General features: G+C 51.1%; 1 protein-coding gene across 7 annotated transcripts in view; it reads right to left on the bottom strand.

Annotated features, from left to right (window-relative positions):
• The window catches only part of RALGPS1 (Ral GEF with PH domain and SH3 binding motif 1), a 261,883-nt gene that overhangs the window by 31,097 nt on the left and 209,575 nt on the right, over positions 1 to 21,211 (bottom strand). For 5 of the 7 annotated variants that reach the window (XM_011931366.1, XM_011931362.1, XM_011931361.1 and 2 more), the window contains exon 10: positions 18,120 to 18,187. In XM_011931366.1, coding sequence (XP_011786756.1) covers positions 18,120 to 18,187 — 68 coding nt within the window. Of the gene's footprint in view, positions 1 to 8,889; positions 8,957 to 8,990; positions 9,142 to 10,722; positions 10,732 to 14,519; positions 15,050 to 18,119; positions 18,188 to 21,211 lie in introns of those variants that run through there. The other 2 variants (XM_011931367.1, XM_011931368.1) reach the window with 2 other exon arrangements.

Genomic DNA, 21,211 nt, shown 5'->3' on the forward strand with positions numbered 1-21,211 from the left:
TCTCCTGCTTCTCCCTGTGCCTCTTCAGTCTCTGTCACCACCTCCTCCATGAGCTCCTCCTCCTCCTCTAACACCCTTCATGCTGGAGTTGTCTACACAGGCTTCCCTCTTCAGCTCCTGTTTTTTATTTGATTGGATAGCTGATGACTCTTAAATCTTGACTACAGTCCTCTTTTCTTCTTCTTCTTCTTTTTTTTTTTTTTGAGATGGGGTCTGGCCCTGTCACCCAGATTGGAGTGCAGTAACGCTATGATGGCTCACTGCAGCCTCAACATTCCCATCTCACCGGCTCAAGCAACCCTCTCACCTCAGCCTCCTGAGTAGCTGGGACCACAGGATGGTGCCACCAGGCCTGGCCCAGTCCTCTTTTCTGAGCCTGAGACCCATATATCCACCTCTTGGCACTATCCCTCCATCTGCCCTTTCTTAAGATGCACCAAGTGCAGAACAGCTGAGGCTGAGCCTGCAACTCCTTCTTCTGTTTCCAGCCTTGGCTGGAGGCATTGTGCGTTACCCAGTTGCCTGGCCTGGGATGGGAGCCTGCCCTCGGCTCCTCCCACACGGCAATGCGGCTCTTCTCTCCTCCCTTCCCTCCTCACTTGCTGCACAGTCACCAGGGCCTCCAGACTCTGCACAGCCCCTCCCTGCCCACTTCTCTTGTCACTGACTGGTCTGGGCCCCCATATTTTATTGTCTTCCTGCCTCCAGTCTGATCTTCTAAAATCTAACCCTAGCACAGCTTCACAAGTATTTGAAAAACGTGAAGCTGACCATGTCACCACCTTGCTTGAAACCATCCATGACATGGTGTTCAAAGTTCTTCCTGACCTGGCCATTTAAGCCAATCTTAAAATCCCGATGGGGGCCGGGCGCAGTGGCTCATGCCTGTAATCCCAACACTTTGGGAGGCCAAGATGGGCAGATCACGAGGTCAGGAGATCAAGACCATCCTGGCTAACATGGTGAAACTCTGTCTCTACTAGAAATTTAAAAATTAGCCGAGCATGGTGGTGAGTGCCTGTAGTCCCAGCTACTTGGGAGGCTGAGGTAGGAGAATGGCGTGAACCCGGGAGGCGGAGCTTGCAGTGAGCCCATATCGCGCCACTGCCCTCCAGCCTGGGCGACAGAGCGAGACTCCATCTCAAAGAAAAAAAAAATCCTGATGCAAAAGAAAAGGAACAAAGTAGCCAAGACTATTCTGAAGAAAAACAGTACAAGACTTGCCCTACTGGATGGCAGAACAAAACTTAAAGCAGTAGTATTTAAACAGTGTGGTACTAGGCATGGATACAGACACAGTTCAGTGACTACACACTGTGAGCCCGACCTGCTTCCTGTTGGTGGTGGCATTACCAGTCAGTGGGGAAAGGAGGAACTTTTCAGGATGGGGGCAAAACCACTGGGTTTCACGCGGAAAAAGACAAAATTAGAGTCCTGCCTTATGTTAATCAAGTGGATTAATGTGACAAATGTGAAACGCAAAACTACTGGGAAAAAAAATAGGAGACAATCATTATAATCTTGCAGAAAGGGAAGAAAGAAAAAACACAAATCCTAAAGGAAAAGGTGAATAAATCTGACAACATTTATATGTCTGTACCAAAACCACCAACCAAAAACAACATCAAAATCAGTGTTAAAAGGTGAGTCATAGTGTGGGAGAAGGTATGTGTCACCCCTACACCAACACAGGATTAGCTTTCAGATATACAGAGAACTTCAAATATCTTTAAGAAAGGGCAAACCACACAGAGAGAACAAGCAAAAGATATGAAAGGCAAATCCAAGGAACAGAATCTCCAAATGGCCAGTAACAATAAGGAAAGACGCGGCCGGGCGCGGTGGCTCAAGCCTGTAATCCCAGCACTTTGGGAGGCCGAGACGGGCGGATCACGAGGTCAGGAGATCGAGACCATCCTGGCTAACACGGTGAAACCCCGTCTCTACTAAAAATACAAAAACTAGCCGGGCGAGGTGGCGGGCGCCTGTAGTCCCAGCTACTTGGGAGGCTGAGGCAGGAGAATGGCGTAAACCCGGGAGGCGGAGCTTGCAGTGAGCTGAGATCCGGCCACTGCACTCCAGTCCGGGCGACAGAGTGAGACTCCGCCTCAAAAAAAAAAAAAAAAAAAATAAGGAAAGACGCTTAACCCCACTGGTAATAATGGAAATGCAAATGAGAGCAAAAGGAGATATCTTTTTATTCCAACAGATGGTAAAAAACAATAAAAAACTTAGCTTGACAATGTATTGCATTGGCAGAGGTGGAGGAACAGGTTTTTACTCTAGAGAAACTCTTGCATATATACACAGGGAGCCACATATACGAGGATGCTCAAGGTAGCATTGTGCGTCATTGCAAAAAAGCTGAAACAAGCTACATGCCCATCAGTAGGGAAATAGATACATGAGCTGTGGTTTATTTGATCAACCAATTTTACAAAGAGAAGACGAAACTGCATCTATATGTATCAATATAGATAAATCGTAAAAACTTAAGTTTCAGCTTGGGCGATATAGTAAAATCCCCATCTCTTAAAAAAAAAAAAAAAAAAACCTAGCCCAGTATGGTGGTGTGCACCTGCAGTCCCAGCTACTCAGGAGGCTGAGGTGGGAGGACTGCTTGAACCCAGGAGGTGGAGGTTGAAGTGAGCTGATATCATGCCACTGCACTCCAGCCTGGGCAACTGAGTGAGACCCTGTCTCAAAAAACAAACAAACAAACCCCAAAACTTATGTTAAGTAGAGAGAGTAAGTTGCAAAATAATGTTTATGGCATTATGCCACTTAGGTCAAATTTTTAAAACACACAAAACAACAGTGTATATGTTTACACATAAGTATATATGCAGTAAAACGCAAAACCTACACAAGAATAATGCAAATCAGCACAGCAGTTACCTGTAGGGAGGAAAGGGAAATGAGGCAGGATGGGGGTAAGGGGCCTTCCCTCCATCTGTAGTATTATTACTTAAAGAAATATGTGGTGAACCTGGCAAAATGTTAACTGCTGCTAAATATGGATGGTGGGGACAATGCATTAACTATTTCATTATTTAAAGTGAGACTACTTTAAAAATAGTGGTCACCTACTCTGCCAGATGCTGTGCTGGAATCTCCATCTGCCCCTCCAGATTTGTCCTCTATCCTTCTCCACCCTGTGCCATGGACCAGGGGGGGCTGCACATGGGGCTAGGTCAGTGGGCTCCCTGGCTCCTCACTGGGTTAGGCTGATGGCGAGCAGGCTGGGGCACTGCCTCCTCTGGCTCTCTCCCTGCAGGGTCACTCCTGAGAGGTGGCAGTCTGTTTCTGACCCTGGGGTATTGAGCTGTCCTTTGGGATCCCCATACTCTGCCCACATCTTTGTAAATAGCCCCATTCTGAAACTCTCTTCCAACCACCCAACTTGAGTGTGTCATCTGTGTCTGCCTTGACCCTGCAGTGCCTTCACATTTAGTCCACACAGCACTCCTCTGAGGTCTATATTATTAGCTTCAACTTGCAAGTAGAGTAGTAGAAGCTCAGTGGGTAGGCATCAAGCATGCATCCAGGACCTGGCTGGCGATGGGGTTAGGTTCAAGTCTAGGCCTTGTGAGTGCATGGAGCAGACACCTGGGACCACCTGCCAGGCACCTTCTCAGGAAGCACATTCTCCTTCCACTGATGTAGACAGGGGAGGCAATGCCAGTCCAAAGCGGCCTCGCCTCTGGCCCCAGCTGATGGGTCTACGAGTGGACACCCTCCCCAGGATTTTTGGATTTGAGCCTAGAAAGCATTTGAGGACAATCTCTGTTTGATGAATGAGAAATAAGGATGGCCATGTTTCCCTGCTTGTGGTGAGGGAATCTGATCTGTGGTGACAGAAAAAGAAAGTAACCTCACTGAGTGAGGCCACAAGGCAAGGTGGAAGAGAGTTCTGTTTCAGTTGTTCCTGACACCCAGTGTATCCCTGGCCTGGCTGTTCAGCCTTCCTTGGTTTCTATGAGCCAATGGTTCCTTTTTCTTTTTTTTTGGAGACAGTCTTGCTCTGTCACCCAGGCTGGAGTGCAGTGGTGCCATCTCGGCTCTCTGCAACCTCCACCTCCTCCATTCAAGTGACTCTCATGCCTTAACCTCCCAAGTAGCTGGGATTACAGGCATACGCCACAATGCCTGACTAAATTTTTTTTTTTTTTGTATTTTTAGTAGAGACAGGTTTCTTTAGTAGAGACGGGGTTTTGAGACCATGTTGGCCAGGCTGGTCTCAAGCTCCTGGCCTCAAGTGATCCACCGATCTCAGGCTCTCAGCTGGAATTGCAGGCATGAGCCACTGCACCCAGCCCAATGATTCCTCTTTTGGTTGAAGTCAGCCAGAGTCTGTCTTTGTTGCTGCAGTTCAAAGAACCTTAACAAAGAGACCCCACCACCCGACACTGACTCTTGGCGCAGCTGCCTAAATAAATTAGCTTGATGGCAGGAGAGAGGGGAGGCTCTCTGAGGCCCCAGTTCCTGCTTTTCAGATGGCATCTCAAGAACAGGATCTGACAGACCAAGCCACAATAATGGAACTGGAGAGGTGTGACTCTAAAGTAAAGGTTCTTGGCCGAGACTTCACAAACCCAGGAGAGGTGTATGGAAGGCCTTTGAGGTGTACAGAGGACTGAAAGTGCAGCTAAGCTTTTGTAGGTGTGCATTTTCCTGGCAAGGGATTCCATGTGGTCATCAGCTTCTCTGAGGCTCGGGAGGATCACGAGGTCAGGAGTTCAAGACCAGCCTGGTCAATATGGCGAAACCGTCTCTACTAAAAAATACAAAAAATTAGCCAGGCATGGTGGCACGTGCCTATAGTCCCAGCTACTCAGGAGGCTGAGGCAGGAGAATCACCTGAACCCAGGAGATGGAGGTTGCAGTGAGCTGAGATTGCGCCACTGCACTCCAGCCTGGGTGACAGAGTGAGACTCCATCTCAAAAAAAAAAAAAAAGAGGCTCTAATTCTTAACCAAAGAATGTATCAGAACCATCTGGAGAGAGTGTTAAAAATGGAGTTTCTTGGGCCCACCCTTGGAGACTGATTTTGTGAGCCACAGGTGGGTCTGGGCGTTGCCGTTGCCGTCAGCCAAAGCTCTCCAGGTAATTCGGCTGTGCAGCCCAGGGAAGAAACTCTGCTCAAAGTGCTGCAATACAGGCAGGCTCTGTTCAGAAGGAAACATCTCATGCAGTTGTTCCAGAGAGGAAAAGGAAGAATGAAAACCATCCTGCTTTGTTTTGGTTTTGCACATATTGCTCAAGAAACGAATCCATGTAGAGGGTGGATCTTGCCTTGTTTATCAGCAGCCGTGTGCGAGGGATTACAGTCTCACTGCCTGAGTCACTCTGGCTCCCACCCTGACTCAGAAAAGTGTTTTCTGAAGGTCAAATTGCATTGCTCCTCCCTTGTGGTTTGGAGTGGAATCCAAGGCTACCTGGTGTTGTGGTAGTAATAATCATGATGATAATTATAACCTAATGAGATGCACCCGGCGCCGTGCTCTGTACCTGTGCCACAACACTTGAGGTGGAAACTCTTAGTAGCCCCTTTTTACAGATCCGAAAGTGGGGCTTACAGAGCTACAACACACTGGAGGCAGGACTTGATCCCAGGTGTGTGGCACTCTTGTGGTGGCTGGGGAGGAAGGCTAACTGTTCATAAGTCAGGTGCTGGTCAGAATACAAGGAGGGAGGAACACGGTGGCCATATCTGAAGTGATCTAGTAAACTGGAGACACTTCCTCCAGGAAGTCTGTAACGGGTAAGACCCAGTTACTACCCTTGAGGAAAGGAAGGTGATGGGAATTAGCATCTATTACGCACTGTGGGCCAGACTTGAGTCAACACTTCAAAGTCCTGTTCTTTGACTCCTATGAGGTTAGTAACTTTTATCACCGCCATTTTAAAGGAAGGCTCAGAGGCACTCTGCAGTCACACAGTTGGAAGCTCCAAGTCTCTTCTGGTAACTTTTGGCCCTTCCTGTTCACTCCTGCCTGACTCGTTTTCCCATCTGTCTCCATGTGCTTCCTGCCTCTAGCTCCGATTCCCATGCTCAGTCTCTCCCAAACCCACTGGACTTGCCCTTGATCTCTTCCATTCAATTCTTGACTCTCCCTGCAGGACTAGGCCTGGATCTGCCCCCTCTTCTTTCGGCTATGGACGGCCCCGGGAGGCATGCCTGGCCTCAGATGCCCCTTGACCCAACTGGAGGAAGGGTGGGGGGCCCAGCAGAAGAGCCTGCAGCTTCCCTGGGCGCCGTTTCAAAGCTGATGCTGCTCCCCCTGCTCTGGGTCTCAGCTCCTCCCCTCTTCTGCATTGTTGACCAACAGCCTGGGTCTGACGCGGAAGCAGAAGAATTCCCATTCAACTGGGCCCCAGGGATGGGGGGCCTCCCTGCCAGTAAGTGACACCCTCTGCTACTGAAAGGCCTCATGTTCTTGCCCTGCCAAGCCTGGGGTGGCCACCACGTGACAGCACCAGGGACACGTGTCTTCTGGGACCGCTTGTGAGCTGGTGGCTGGCAAGTTTGTTTCTCCATGTCTCGGGGCAGGGGCAAGGGTGTGGGTGGTCATCATGCACCAGGGCTCTGGGCTGGCTGAGCAGAGTACAGTTCCTGCTGCCAGCCCCGATATGGCACGGACAGCTGGAAAAACTGACCATGTGGCTTGACTATCTCAGAGGATTGCTCCGTTTTTCCTCAGCATAATTTTTCCATGAATAATCTTTAAAGCTCTTTAAGTGGCTGTTTCTTTAGCAGTTTTATTGGAACATATGAGAACTGACAGTCTCTGTGGGGAACGAGATATCATGTTGAAAAAAAATCTGGTTTTCATTACATTTCTTTCAAGAAAGCAACAGGCTACCCAACAGACCACTCATTGATTGGAAGAGCAAGGAGCCCAGAGCCTCCGAACAACGGCCTTGGAGGTGGACAGGATGATGAAGAGTGATGGCAAAGACTCAGGATTTGAAGGCACACAGGCCTGGGCCCCCACCTGTGTCTGCCACTTGCAGGCTAAGTGACCTTGGGCAAGTCACCTCACACCTCTGAACCTGAATTCTACATCTGCAAAACAGGAATGGTGACCCTGACTGACAGCCTCCCTGTGAGGAGTAAGCCATACAGCATCCCTCTCTCCTTCATATGACAAACTTTTCCTGAGCCCTGACCTTGGGCCTGCCCCTGGGGCAAGAGCTGGAGATACTACACTGGATTAGAAAGATGAGTTTCTAGTCAAGTGTGGGAGAGAGAGAAGTAGCCAGGTAATTAGACCAGGAGAGACATCTACTTTTACATGAGAATAGTAACAATAATAAATACGGTAAAGGCAACAACTATACCAATAATATAACTACAACAATAACGATGGTAATAATGACAGTAGCTAATGTTTACTGAGCATCTACAAAGTGCCAGGAACTGTGATAAATGCTTTGTACACCTGATCTTAATTAAGCCTCACATTAACACTGCCATGCAAGTACTGTTGCTATCTTACTTTTAGGATGTAGAACTGGACGGGGGAAGAGTTCAGGAACTTGCCCGGGTGAGCAGTCAGTGAACAGGATAGCCCTGAGCACGGTGCACGTGAGAACACAGAGGGGACCCCTGGAGGGTCTGATGTCCAGGCAGGTGCAAGAGCTCCAGCAGGAGCAGTGATGGACGCAGACAGAAGAGCATGTGCACAGACTCGGGGTGACAGAGAGCAGGGCCTTTGAAGAAGCCTGGAGTTCAATGAGGGGAAGGTGTAGAGATTTTTAGGAAGGGGCACTGATGCATTCAGATGTGTGCCCTAGAAAGTTTGCTTTGGTTGGAGAGCAACTGGATGTTGCTTGACACCAAGACTTGACACCACAGGCTAGGGGTATGGAGGGAGGGGGACTTGGGGTGACCGTCAGTGGAGTGGTATCCATGGGGACATGATGAGAAGTTCATTTTGGGATTGATGTCTGGAGGCCACTGGGTAGATGAAGAAGACATGTGTTTGGGACGGGAAGCCTCGTTCCCACGGATTTCCGGCAGCATCCAAGTGGCCTGCCTGGGACAGCACTGCCCTATTTAAGCAGCCTGGCAGCCCTGCTGCCGCTCACAGAGGCACTTTCCAAGTATCGCACATCGGAAATTAATGGGAGGCAGCTGTGGCAGAAGGGAAACTACTCAGCTTGGAGTCACAAGACTTGGGTTCCAGTCCAGCCTCTGCCCCACGCTGAGCTGGGAGCTCACAGCCGAGTCTCATCCTTCGGAGCCTACGTTTTCTCATTGGAGAAGGGGGCTTGACAACTGTGCAACTGGGTGCTCTTGCAGGTGCCACTCTGAGCCTCTGGTGCACAGGGTGACTTTCGCCTAATGTGAAGGGGGCTCAGTGTCCTCAGTGTCCCTCCTGCCCATGCTGAGAATCCGGTTCCCAAGGACTCAGGCCCTCTCCAGGTCTGCCAGACCCTGTGTCTCTGCAGGACACTGGGGCCCCTCTGCACAGAAAGTCTGTGTTGAAACCCTTCTCTGGCCAGGTTTCACAGTGGAGCCTGGGAGCTGGTCACTTTCACATTCACACACATTGTTTCTCATACATGCAGCTCTCACGAGTTCTCCCCGACAGCCAAGAACTGTCTCACACATCACTCAGAGGGCCTGGTTCATTCTCTTTTTTTTTTTTTTTCTTGAGACAGGGTCTTACTCTGTCATCCAAGCTGGAGCGCAGTGGTGCGATCATGGCTCACTGCAGCCTCCACCTCCTGGGATCAAGCGATCTCACCTAAGCCCTGAGGAGCTGGCGTTGTAGGCACGCGCCACCATGCCCAGATAATTTCTATACTTTTGTAGAGATGTGGTTTTGCCATGTTGCCCAGGCTGGTCTTGAACTCCTAGGCTCAAGCGATCCTCCTGCTTCAGCTTCCCAAAGTGCTGGGATTACAGGTGTGAGCCACTGCACCTGGTTGACCTTGATCATTTCTTTCTGTAAATGGCATCCAATCACCCGTCCTAGGGCAGATTCCTAGGCCACGGGGAGCGCGGAGCAGCAGATGCTGGGGGAGCTGCTGGTACTCGTGAGGAGTTGGGCCGCATCCAGGCAGGGAGTTGGCCAGAGGTAGGTTTGAGTCTCACTTCTTCTGCTTGACCTTGACGTGACAGATAGGAGACTCCAAGAACAAAGGAGATGTGAAATCCCAGAATAATGGGCCACAACTGGCCTCCTATCCCTGGAGCTCCTCACAGAGGGCCCCTCCAGCCCATCTATTCTGAAAATATAAACAGGCAGATAGAGTATGTTTCTGGAGAGAAGAGCATGTGGAGAGAGGGCCTACCCCTTGCCCCGGGATTCTTTTTCTACTCACACATAGTTGGGGGGAGTCTCCACAGACCCCCTGGGGAGGCTGAACTATGTCTATAGCAGTCAGGAGACCCAAGGGAGCTGCTGTGCCTTACTCAGGCCTCACGAGGCCAAACGGCTGTGCTAGAAGACAGTGGTGGCCACAGGCAGGTCTGTTGTGCTCACAGGTCTGTTAGAATGAGGACAGGTACAGCCTCCTGTAGACCGAGGTGGCCCGTGTGAGGAAAGCTGGCAGAGTTGAGGGCTGGAGGGGACCCAAGCATCAGGAAGCTGCCAGTGGGCACCAGACTTTGTGGGGGGCATGGAAGGGGCTGCAGGGGTCCCCCAAATAGACTTGCATCTGCCTGGGTCAAGGGACTTGTAGAATCTCTGAAATACCCATGAAAGTGCCTGGGAGAAGAAGCATCAGCGATATCAGCTGCCAGCTAGAAGGCCCTGTGAAATGGTTTGCCCCCTCCAAATCTCATGTTGAAATGTGATTTCCAGTGTTGGAGGCAAGGCCTGGTGGGAGGTGACTGGATTGGGGGGCAGATCCCTCATGAATGGTTTAGCACCATCCCGTTGGTGATAAGTGAGTTCTCACTCAGTTCACGTGAGATCTGGTCGTTTCAAAGACTAGGACCTCCCCTCTCCTCACCCCTGGCTCTCTTGCTTCTGCTCTCACCATGTAACATGCTTGTCCATCCTTCACCTTCTGTAAGCTTCCTGAGGACCTCACCAGAAGCCAGGCAGATGTTGGTGCCAAGCTTGTAAAGCTTGCAGAACTGTGAGCCAATGAAACCTGTTTTTAAAATAAATTACTCAGCCTCAGGTATTTCTTTATGGTGATGCAAGAATGGCCTAACACAGAAAATAGGTACTAGGAGTGGGGTTATGAATTAGTACATTTGCATTACTATAAAGGGATACCCGAGGCTGGATAATTTATAAAGAAAAGAGGTTTAGGCTGGGCGTGGTGACTCATGCCTGTAATCCCAGGACTTTGGGAGGCCAAGGTGGGCAGATCACCTGAGGTCAGGAGTTCAAGAGCAGCCTAGCCAACATAGTGAAACCCGTCGCTACTAAAAATACAAAAATTAGCTGGGCATGGTGGCAGGCAACTGTAATCCTAGCTACTCGGGAGGCTAAGGCAGGAGAATCACTCGAACTCAAGTTCTGCTTGACCTTGACGTGACAGGTGGGAGACTCCAAGAACAGAGGTTGCAGTGAGCCCAGATCACGTCACTGCACTCCAGCCTGGGTGACAGAGCAAGACTCCGTCTTTAAGAAAAAAACAAAAAGGAAAGAAAGAAAAGAGATTTAACTGGCTCATGGTTCTACGGGCTGTAAGGAATTATGTTGCCAGCATCTGCTTCCAGTGAGGGCCTCAGGAAGCTAAGGTACAAGCCACCATGACTGGCTAATTTTTTTATTTTATTTTATTTTAACAGATGAGGTTTTGCCATATTACTCAGGCCGGTCTCAAACTCTACTCTGGGCTCAAGCCATCTGCCTGCCTCAGCCTCCCAAAGTTCCAGGATTACAGGCATGAACCACCACGCCTAGCCCCTAAACATGAGATTTGCAGGGGAAACATACTCTCTCTTCCCGTTTATATTTTCGGAAAGGATGGGTGGGAGGGGCCCTGCATGAGGAGCTCCAGGGATAGGAGGCCAGTTGTGGCCCATTACTCTGGGATTTCATATCTCCTTTGTTCTTGGAGCCTCCCATCTCAGCAGCCTGTCACATCAAGGTCAAGCAGAAGAGGCGAGACTCAAACTCACCTCTGGCCAACTCCCTGCCTGGATGCGGCCCATATCACCCTATGCTCCAATTACCACTGTATCCTCTCCCCCAATTGCTGCAGGCCAAAGAGATGGAGAAAGGCCTAGGGAGGGAGAAGGGCCAAACACCGCTGCTCTCTTGCCACAAGCAGCCAGGCCTGAAGCACCCCAACCAGGCTGAGACAAGGAGATTAGATTTAATGTCAGATCAGGTTTTGAGTTCTGATTCTTACATGGAAGTTGCCTTCTGAGGACCAACTGGGGACAATGTGTGTCTCAAAAGTGACTGCAGGAAAGTCAAGGACATGCCAATGTAATGCTTACTTGCACTATACAGATACATGGAGCTGCAGGGACAGAGCCCACAGGCTGTCCAGAGCGTTGGGCTTGGCAGCTGGTTCTGCCACTTCCTCAATGCACGAGGCTGGGCGAGCAGCTGCATCTTCACCTGTAGAATGGGGATGACACTGGCCCCACTTCGCAATGTCTGTGTCAGGGTCACTGAGTGAGCACAGGAGAATACTTACGATGGTGCCTGGCAGAAAGTACATGCTCAGTGCAGCTCAGCTGCTATCACCGGTATTATGCAACTCTTGGAGTCTCTGTTTCCCTCCCGTGGAACAGCTGAGGTGCTGGCTTTAAAACCATCCACAAAGTCTTTGATGCTGCTCCCATTCAGTGGTAGGGTCTACGTCCCTCTCCTTGGATCTGCAGGCCTTTGTGACTGCCCTGAGCAGCAGAGTGTGGCAGCAGTAAGGCTGCGTGACTTCTGAGGCTGGCTCATAAGGGCTCTGTGATGCAGGTTCTACCCTGCTCTCCTTGGCCATTTGCTCTGAGTGAAAGCCAGCTGCCCTGCAGGAGGCTGCTGATACTGAAGCTGCCACACTGTGAGGAGGCCCAGGCCACAGTGGGAGGCCACAGGTAGGTCTTCCACGCCCCCCACTTGTAGCCCCAGCCCCATCTGGCAGCGAGCACTGAGCATGTGAGTGAAGATGGCTCCAGGTGACTCCAGCTCCAGCCCCAGCCCTGTTCAGCTTCCTGACCCACACAGTCTGTGCATGTAATAAAATGGTAGTTTCATGCCCTTAGGTTCTGGGGTGGCTCGTGAGTGACAGCAGTACTGGTATGCTGGTGACTGCCCCAGCGGGAGCTCCCTCTGTCCCCCTACCAACTCCCCGATGTCTGGACGGCACCAGAGCCTGCTTGGGAGGCCACGAGCTAACACTCTCAAGAGGTGAGTGTATGCCAGGCGCTGGACTAAGGGGACCTCCCCAGAGACCCTGTGAAGTATGTCTGTGTGAAGATTCCTATTCCTATTTCTCCAATAGGAAAACAGACTTAGGGGGATCAAACCAATGGCCCAAGGGCCTACAGCTAAGAACTGCTGGAGCCAGGCTCTGAACTGAGCTCTGCCTGACTCCAGAGGTGGTTTCTACCACCAGGCAATACGACAGGGAGACACACAGGTGTGTCAGAGAGCAGTCCTCACAGTGCGAGCACAGAAACCAGAGGCCAAGGCCGAAGATTTTCCTGGACTCGCGGTGCTGCCCAGGAATCTTCCGAAAAAACCTGTCAGTTGGTAAAGCCACGTGGAGGCGGGACTAACAAAATCTGGAAATGTCTTCACCAGTTCCAAAGTACACACAAACATTACTTGCCCTCCCTGGGGGTCAGCGTTCTTTATGATTTTTTTCTCTCCAGGAAAATATTAGTTCATTTATAGAAACTAAACATTACATGTGGAGGGAAAATGGAAAACGTGGCATTCTTGGCCTTTTTTTCTCCACAGACACAGAAACTGAGAAGGTTTCTCCATTTCCTTTCTCACAGCCTATTTGTTGGTATGGATCTGCCCACGCAGTCATTCTGCAGCGGTGGAAAGTGGGGGCCAGCTCTCTGTGGGGGGCAGGGACCATCCCAGAGACAAAGGGCAGCCTCAGTCCACAGACCATTTCGGACGTGAATCAAGGCCTCAGAGGGCGAGACCTGGGCCGCTGTCAATGCCAGGGCTGGGTAGAGGGGTAGAGGTGTGGGCACTGCCTAGAAGAGGGCCAGAGAGACCGCCCGTCACATTGGTCTTGCCTCTACTGCCTCCTTTCAGTTCCTCGGTGTGCCCGTCCTTGCCCCTGGCAGTTTTGCTGCCTGTTTCCCCCCACTAAAACGTGAACTTTGGGGGGCAGGTTCTTGCCTTCTCTCACTGGGCACCTGGCTCATAGCAAGCCCTTGGCCCGGAAGTCTTGGGTGAATGAACGAATGAGCATGTCTTCGGGCGTCTCCTTGACAGGTGTGGGGGGATGTGCCTACTGGAAAGGGCACCGAGCTGAAGCCTAAACCCCCTCCTGAGGAGCCAGGGAAGCCTGCGTTCCTCCCATTCCTGGGACTGCAAGAGGCACATTCCTGTCCCTGAGTCTGGTCGGGCTCCTGCCACGCAGCTCAGTCTGGCTGCCAGGTCCAGAAAGGCCTCCCTGGAGCTGCCCCTCTGGCTCCACCTCCCCAGGACCCCAGGCTGCCCCACAGCTGCAGCAGCACCCGCTCTCTGTCTTATGAGGCTGCTAGTGGGAAGCTGGGACCCCCGAGTGCGTCTGAAGCCTTCCAGGCACTCCTCGATCCTCTGGTGATCAATGAAAACCTTCACATCCTGCTTCCAGGGCTGAAGTCAGGGATTTGGAAAACTGGTCGAAAACACTCCTATAAGCTGCGGCTCGCTCTGCTGTGGAAAACTGCCGGCATCAGCACTTCTCCCAAGGCTGTGCCGAGTCAGCAGTCGGCCCACTCTGGAGCTGCCTCCGAGGACCAGGTGCCTACAGGACCCTGTGAGGAGCCTGAAGAGTTGTGGCTGATGGAGGGATTTCTGTCCTGGGCTCTAGGAATTCTAGACTGGGCCCTTCCTCAGGGGGCTTTCAGTCTGGCCGGGCAGACAGACATGGGCAAATAAGCACACAGCTAACTGTGCCATCACTGCAGAGGGAAGTGCCACGGAGGGGCATGAGGGCCAGCTGCAGGAAGGAGCTGGGACTAGCATGTGCCTGCAAAAACCAGATAGTAAATAGTTCAGACTCTGCAGGCCACAGGGTCTTTGTCCCAACCACTCAACTCTGCCACTGCTACATGAAAACAGCCACAGGCAATATGTCAACCCAAGAGGGGTGGCTGTGCCCATATGAAAACAGAGGGCGGATTTGTCCCCCAGTTTGCCAGGGCCTGGTTGTTACAGGGCCTGACCTGATCGGGGTGGGGGTGACAGTGGGGAGAAGGCTTCTCCGGGGCAGGGATGTTTAGATAAAAGCTGCAGGCTGATTCAGTGATGAATCACAGAATCAGCCAGAATCACAATATTGACAATTATGATAATCACATCACCACGATCAAGTTCCACCTACCACGTGTGTTCTGTGCTGGGCACTGTGCTAACAACACAACCCTGTGAAGGAGGGAGACTTTATGTCCACTTTACAGATGGAGACACTGAGGCTTGGCAGTATGCTGAGTAGTCTGTTTGCACAATTCGGTTGCATTTTTTGCCCCGCCCACTTGCCACTTCTGGTCGGGGGAGGCTGCCCCCTGAGATGCATCTCCTGGACCCCTTGCCCCTAGCTTTCTACTGGATTTGGCCAAGGAAAGGCTCTGGCAGCAGACTGAGGGCTGGAGGAGAGAGAGGCCAGGGATTTCTCTCTGCTCCCTCCTGCTTCCCCCTCCCTGCCCACAGACCCTGCACAGCCAACCACCCTCCAGAACTCAGCCATCCCTGGGGTTGGTAACACTTTTTCCCCATGCCCTTCAGCCTAGGACTCCAACCTCCCCAGGACCCTGGACTGGCCCATGGGTGCCTCGCCATGCTTTACTGGTTCTGTTCATTAAAGTCTCTTCATGTGAACCATCTGGGGTCCATTCTGTCCCTTGCCAGGGCTCTGATGCTGGAGGTTGGCTGGCTTGCTGGTTTCTGCTCTCACATGGCTAATAAACAACAGAGCCAAGTAGAGGTGTGGGTGGATCGTGGGAAAGGAGGCTGTACCTGAGGAGGCTGGGCCAGGGCTGGCTCCTGGCTCCCCAGCTGACTTCCAGGACAGTCAGGGTCAAAAGAGGCCAGGAAATGCAGTGCCTCCTTTCCTGCCCCAGGGCCCGGTGAGTGACCCCATTCTTAAGGCCCCCAATTAGCACTTTTAGTTGTCTAAGACCGACTCCAGGTCTGCAACCTCCTGGTCTTCTCCCTAACCTTAGCAGGGGGAGCCAGTGTTACTCAGTGCAGACCTGGGCTGGGGGCTGGGGCTGAGGCTGAGGTGGAGGCAGGGCCCTGGGCTCTTCCTCAGGGAGGAGATAGTGGGGCAGATGGTGGTGAAATGAAGGGACCAGCTGGGTCAGATAGATGCCTGCAGGGGAAGAGGAAGCCTCTGTTGCCATCGCCCTGGCAGGAAGCAGCCTGCAGGGGTGCTGAATGGCTGGTGCTAGGGAGAGCCAGATTGGCAGATGAGGGCTTGGGCTGGAGGTGAGGCTGGAGGCACCAGGGAGGAGGGGGGCCCTCTGAGCCTCAGTCATGAGGCTGCAGCACCAGGACCCCCTCCACACTTGGACCAGTGTACACCAGAGGCCCACCCAGAGCTGCAGTCTGGCTCTTTATCCACCCATCTATTCACCCACCCACTCACCCATCCATCCCTCTCCTCCAAAAACCCTTCGAAAATTGAGCATCTACAAAAGGCAGGCATGATGCCAGGTGCTGAAGATTCAATGAGGAATGAGTTGGGCCCAGTGACCAGACAGAGAATAATGACAAGTTGTGGTGAGTGCCATAAAGAAGTCAAGAGCTGAAATAAAGGCCGCCCCGAGCCCAACAGGATGAGCCGCAGCAGACCACAAAAACAAGGGGAAGAATGTCTAAGGCTTGAGTGAGGGGCCTGGGGAGGAGAACTTCACAGAGGCCTTGCTACTCTCAGGCAGAGGTGAGGCTAGGATGTGGCCTGTGGATGGACAGAGCCACTAGGCAGAGGCAGAGCTGGCTCACGCCAAGGTGAACACCACCCTGTGCCTGACCCTGGGCCCTCCCACCTCTCCCTGCTCAGTGGCTCCAGCATGGAATCAGGCAGCAAGAAGGGGCACTGCGAGATGAGTATTCCAGAGCTGTCTGAAGAGCAACAAGTGTGGCATGGAGACTTCTTGGCATTTAGGGAAGTCCAGGGATGTGGCTCATCCTGTTAAGGCTATTGAACTGAAGAGGCTGCAAAGGCCAAACAGGCCTCTTATTCACACTAATTTGGAGGGGACTCGGAAGGACAGACCACCACTTCCATTTTGCTCCAGAATTCTGGCACTATCTCCCAAAGCAATAGGTTAGTCTTTGCTAGCATTCCTTCTGTAGCTCTAAACAACTGCTGTCTCCTACAGTCTTCTGATAGGAACCCTGCCCTGCTCCCTCCCCCTCCTCCACAGGTCAGGTGTAGGTGACTGAGCATCTAAAAGGAGCAATGCTGACTGAGGGGGAAGGTGTTCTAGAATGTCAGAGATGACAAAGTAGAGACAAGACCAGCACTAGGAGCTTTCCTTCTGGCCACCCTTGCTGGTGGCACCTGCCACATATGGAAGGCAATGGATTTGGAAGACTGCAAGAGATATTTTAATACTGGGCTTATGGAAACCCTGTGAAAATCAAGTTTCCGCCAGGACTGTCTTGAGGTATAGATAACAGCATTTCCAAAGGCCTCGAGAATCAACCAGCATGTCTCTCTAAGATACCAGAGGCCCCGAGGGGTGCTGGAGGCAGGGTCCGGCTTGTACAATGCAGCCAGGAGAGGCTGGAAAAGGCAAGCAGTCCAGAGTCCCCCCAGGAATCAGGGCAGAGCCTTACAGGGTGGGGCTCATGAGAGGCTGCCACACTGGCCCTATGGGCTCTGTGGTCCTGTGTCCACCAGGAGCTGTTACAGAGGTTGGCCTGGCACTGGAGAGTGAGGAGAGTGGCTTCAGCAGGTCAACGGGCTAGGGGAAGTGTGGCACCAGGTAGCAGCTTGCAACAGCCACCCCCTTACAAACACGGCACATCAGACTCTGAGCTGAGTGCCTTCGAAATAGTATTTTGTTTTTGACAGTCCAGCGTTCCTCGGAGGAGGGTTTCATCATCCCATTTTATAGGTTAAAAAAAAAAAAAAGGCCCAAAGGGGTAAGTCACTTGTCCAAGACTGCAGTGGCCTAGAACCCAGGGTGCTATGACCTAGAGCATAAACCAGCGGGAGGAAGTGCTGCTGGGTTCCCCTCGACCCCCCACCCCGCCGACCTCTCCCTGGACAGCAGTGGATAGCTCCTGTCACTGAGAGCCAGTTGGAATATGAGTAAAAGGTAACCGCTAAATAATAAAGATGAAGCAGCCAACACTGAGCGCACTTTCACAACGTTAGTGTGAGCAGAGCACCTTACAGGCAGGCATGAGCTTACTCAGGATTACAACAACCCGGGAAGGTAAGTCCTCATATTATCTTCATTCTGTGGATGAGGCCACTGAAGATTACAGGTAAAGCGACAAAGCCAGGAAACAGCGGAGCTCGGGCTTGACTGCAAAGCCTGGGCTCACATCACTAGGGGACAGTGTATGTGTGTGTGTTTCACAAGTCTGATGAGCCACCTGCATCTGGTGGCACCAAATATCCTGGGCATCCTTCACACCCCTCCAGGGCACATAAACCCGAGCCTGGGCAGCAGCCCTGCTAAGGGTCCGGGGAGCCTGGAGAAGATGCTGGGGCTTTCTCTACCTTGTGTGTGCTCCCAACTTGGGGCTCTGATCCTGCCTCTCTTGGGGTTGTTCAGGCCCAGGCTCTGACACTCAGGATCTTTCAGGGAGCCCTGGCACAGGGGGGAAGCACACAAGTCCTGCATGATCAGGAGCCTGGGCAGATTGGTGCAGGAGGGCTGTGAACAGGGAGAGCTGAGTCTGCTAAGCTGCAAACTTGACTTGCCCTTGGGCTCCCCAGTCAAGGCCAACTCTGGCAGCCACAATTAGGCTATTAAGCGGGTTTGCTCCCACTCGAGGTAGCTACGATACCTGCAAGATCTTCCTTGGAAGAGACTAGTCTTGGAGAGCTGCTTCCTGGTTCGATTCTGAGCGAGAGTCTGAAAACAAAGATTTTCATTAGATCAGATGGGCTCTGGTTTACCACACGGGAACCTATTTGGGGCTGGGAAAAGCTACTATAGTCACAGAAGCCAGGAATACTGTGAGATCTGCTCCAGATCACAGTCACTTCCCTCTGAGGTCTCCAGGGGGTTTCCACAGCCAAGAAACAATGGTTAAGAAAGACAAAGTGAAAAGGACTTGAGTATGTCCTACGGTCTACTGAGCACAGACGTGTTCACTCTGAACCAGTACATTTTCTAGATGAGGAAACTGAGGAGTGGTGAGGTTAAGCAGCTTCCCCAAATTCATAGGATTAGCAAGTGGCAGAGAAAGGGATCAAACCCAGGACTGTCTGACCCTGAACCAGAGTTAGTTTTTTTTCTTTCTTTTGTTCTTTTCTTTTTTTTTTTTAGATGAAGTCTTGCTCTGTCGCCAGGCTGGGAAGCAGTGGTGCAATCTAGGCTCACTGCACCCTCCATCTCCTGGGTTCAAGTGATTCTCCTGCCTCAGCCTCCCAAGTAGCTGGCTGGGAATACAGGCATGCATCTCCACCCCCAGGTAATTTTTCTATTTTTAGTAGAGACAGGGTTTCACCATGTTGGCAAGGATGGTGTCCATCTCTTGACCTTATGATCTGCCCACCTCAGCCTCCCCTTTTTTGAGACAGAGTCTCGCTCTGTCACCCAGGCTAGAGTGCAGTGACAAGATCTCAGCTCACTGCAGTCTCTGCCTCCCAGGTTCAAGCGATACTCATGCCTCAGCCTCCCGAGTAGGTGAGATTACAGGTGTGTGCCACCATGCCTGGCTAATTTTTGTATTTTTAGTAAAGACGGGATTTCACCATGTTGGCTAGGCTGGTCTCGAACTCCTGAGCTCAAGTGACCAGCCTGCTTCAGCCTCCCAAAGTGTTGGGATTTACAGGCATGAGCCACCGCACATGGCCTCTGAACTGGAGTGTTTAATCATTACACTGCACTCCCCGTCATCAGATGCCCTTAGAGAGGGACAAGGCAATGGATATGCTATGAGGACTGGCCCTCCAATATATCTTTTTAAAGCACTGATTAAGAACTTCTGAGTGAAAATGACAGAGTGAGACTAGATGTCAGACTCTCCCTCTCTTTCCAAAACCAACAAAAAATTATAAAAGCTTATGAGTAAAAGAACTCACCAGGTGCAACTAAACAAGGGTAGGGGTATTAATTTAAAGCCATGAACTTCAAAGAATTACAGTCAAGGAAAGAAAAAGAGGATTCTGAAACTGGACCAAGAGTTGCATCATGGCATGGCTCCTGTCAAGCCCAATGAGGGGTCTCACTGGGTCTGAGTGGGGGTCCTTATCGTTCCCTCTGCTGAATGGCACCAGATGCTGATGAAATAGGTCGAGAGCACGGCAGCTCCCCCGATGGAAACGGAGGCTCCATGGGGCATGATGGGAAACCTGAGGGTATCTCTAGGAATGGGATACAGCTCCCCAAAGAGGTGAAGGACACTCCAACATAGGCCTTTTGCCAGAACCCACGTATGTGAAACAGACTGCTTGCTTACTGCCTCCACAGCGCCTGAGCCTTCTACTCCCCCAGGCTACAGAAGAGGAGAAAAACTAAAACCCCTGGACCTCCCAGCTAGCAGTAAGGGGTTCCCCTCTCACACACATGGGAGGAGGGCCAGACATCTCCTCCACCCTCATATGAGAGCCATGGAACATCCAGACAGAGCCTCTCAAATGGGAGCCAGAAGAAAAGAAATGGTATGGCAACACAGCCAACACCCTCTTACAAAAGAAGGAAAGAACAGGTGAGCAGTGCCCAATGACCCAACCAAGAATGCAGCCCCAGGAGCAGAGGAAATCCCCGCAAGTGCTTAGAGCAGTGGAACAACTTACTAAAAACACAAGTGAAACAAAACCTGAAAAATGAGATGCTAAAACACAACCTGAAAAATGAGATGAAAAAGGAGATTGAAGACCTAGGGGGAACAAATCCAGGACTGAAATAAGAGAGTGCTGAATGAATACCTAAGTAGAAATAGACAATCGCAGTGACAGCTGATGAACAAGGTGGAGATTGCCGCTGTTAGCAAGAAGCGAATGGATATGACGGGCAGAGAGCATCCAACACGGACTCCTGGAATCCCTGGAAGAGAGAAGCCACGAAATGGCACAGAAGTATTCAAAGATACGAACAAAAGGAATTTTTCTGCCATGAAGAAAGATGACGACACCATGGTCTGGGGAATCTGGTACAGAACCCTCTACTCTGAGGCATTCTCTTATGAAGCTTTTGAACTTTAAGGAATTCTTCACCTACCCGGCAGACAAGACCCTTAACAAGAGGAAAAAAAACAAAATCAGCTGGGTTCATTCTCCACAGCATCACCCAGAGCCAGAGGCAATGGCACACAGCCTGCAGTGCTGAGGGAGAGAAGCAAAGGACGGCAGCCAGCAAGGCCAGCCCCAGGCCAATGCAGGCATTTCCCTGAGGGAAGGGAGGGTATGCGGGCCCTGTGAGCACTTTTATTTTTTTGGTGGAGCATCGGTAGGGGGACCTACTTCCTGATGAAATGCAGCTAAATAAGGGACTGATTAAATAAAGATTCCAGGAACGGAGAAGCTATGGGGAAACAACAGGTGGTAAAAACTGAATCTGTTTACAAATGGTAAACAGTAGGAATTCTGATTCCTGAACATGTTTATGTTATAGACTTGGATTATGTGGTAATAATAATATAACGAACAAAAAGTTGGAAGCTGATGAAGTAGAGGTTAAGGAAGGGGGAGAGGGCTAATATTCTCATCTTTCATAACCAGAGTTGGCTGACACTGTTCACAATGGAAACCTAGTTAAAATAAAACTTATTGACTCAAGCCTCCTAATGTTTTTCCTGACCTCTTTTATTATTATTATTATTATTATCATTATTATTATTATTTTAAGCTGGAGTCTCACTCTGTCACCCAGGCTGGAGTACAGTGGCGCAATCTCAGCTCACTGCAACCTCTGCCTCCCAGGTTCAAGTGA

This window comes from Colobus angolensis, unplaced genomic scaffold (genome assembly GCF_000951035.1).
Source record: "Colobus angolensis palliatus isolate OR3802 unplaced genomic scaffold, Cang.pa_1.0 Scaffold9, whole genome shotgun sequence".
Taxonomy (NCBI): domain Eukaryota; kingdom Metazoa; phylum Chordata; class Mammalia; order Primates; family Cercopithecidae; genus Colobus; species Colobus angolensis.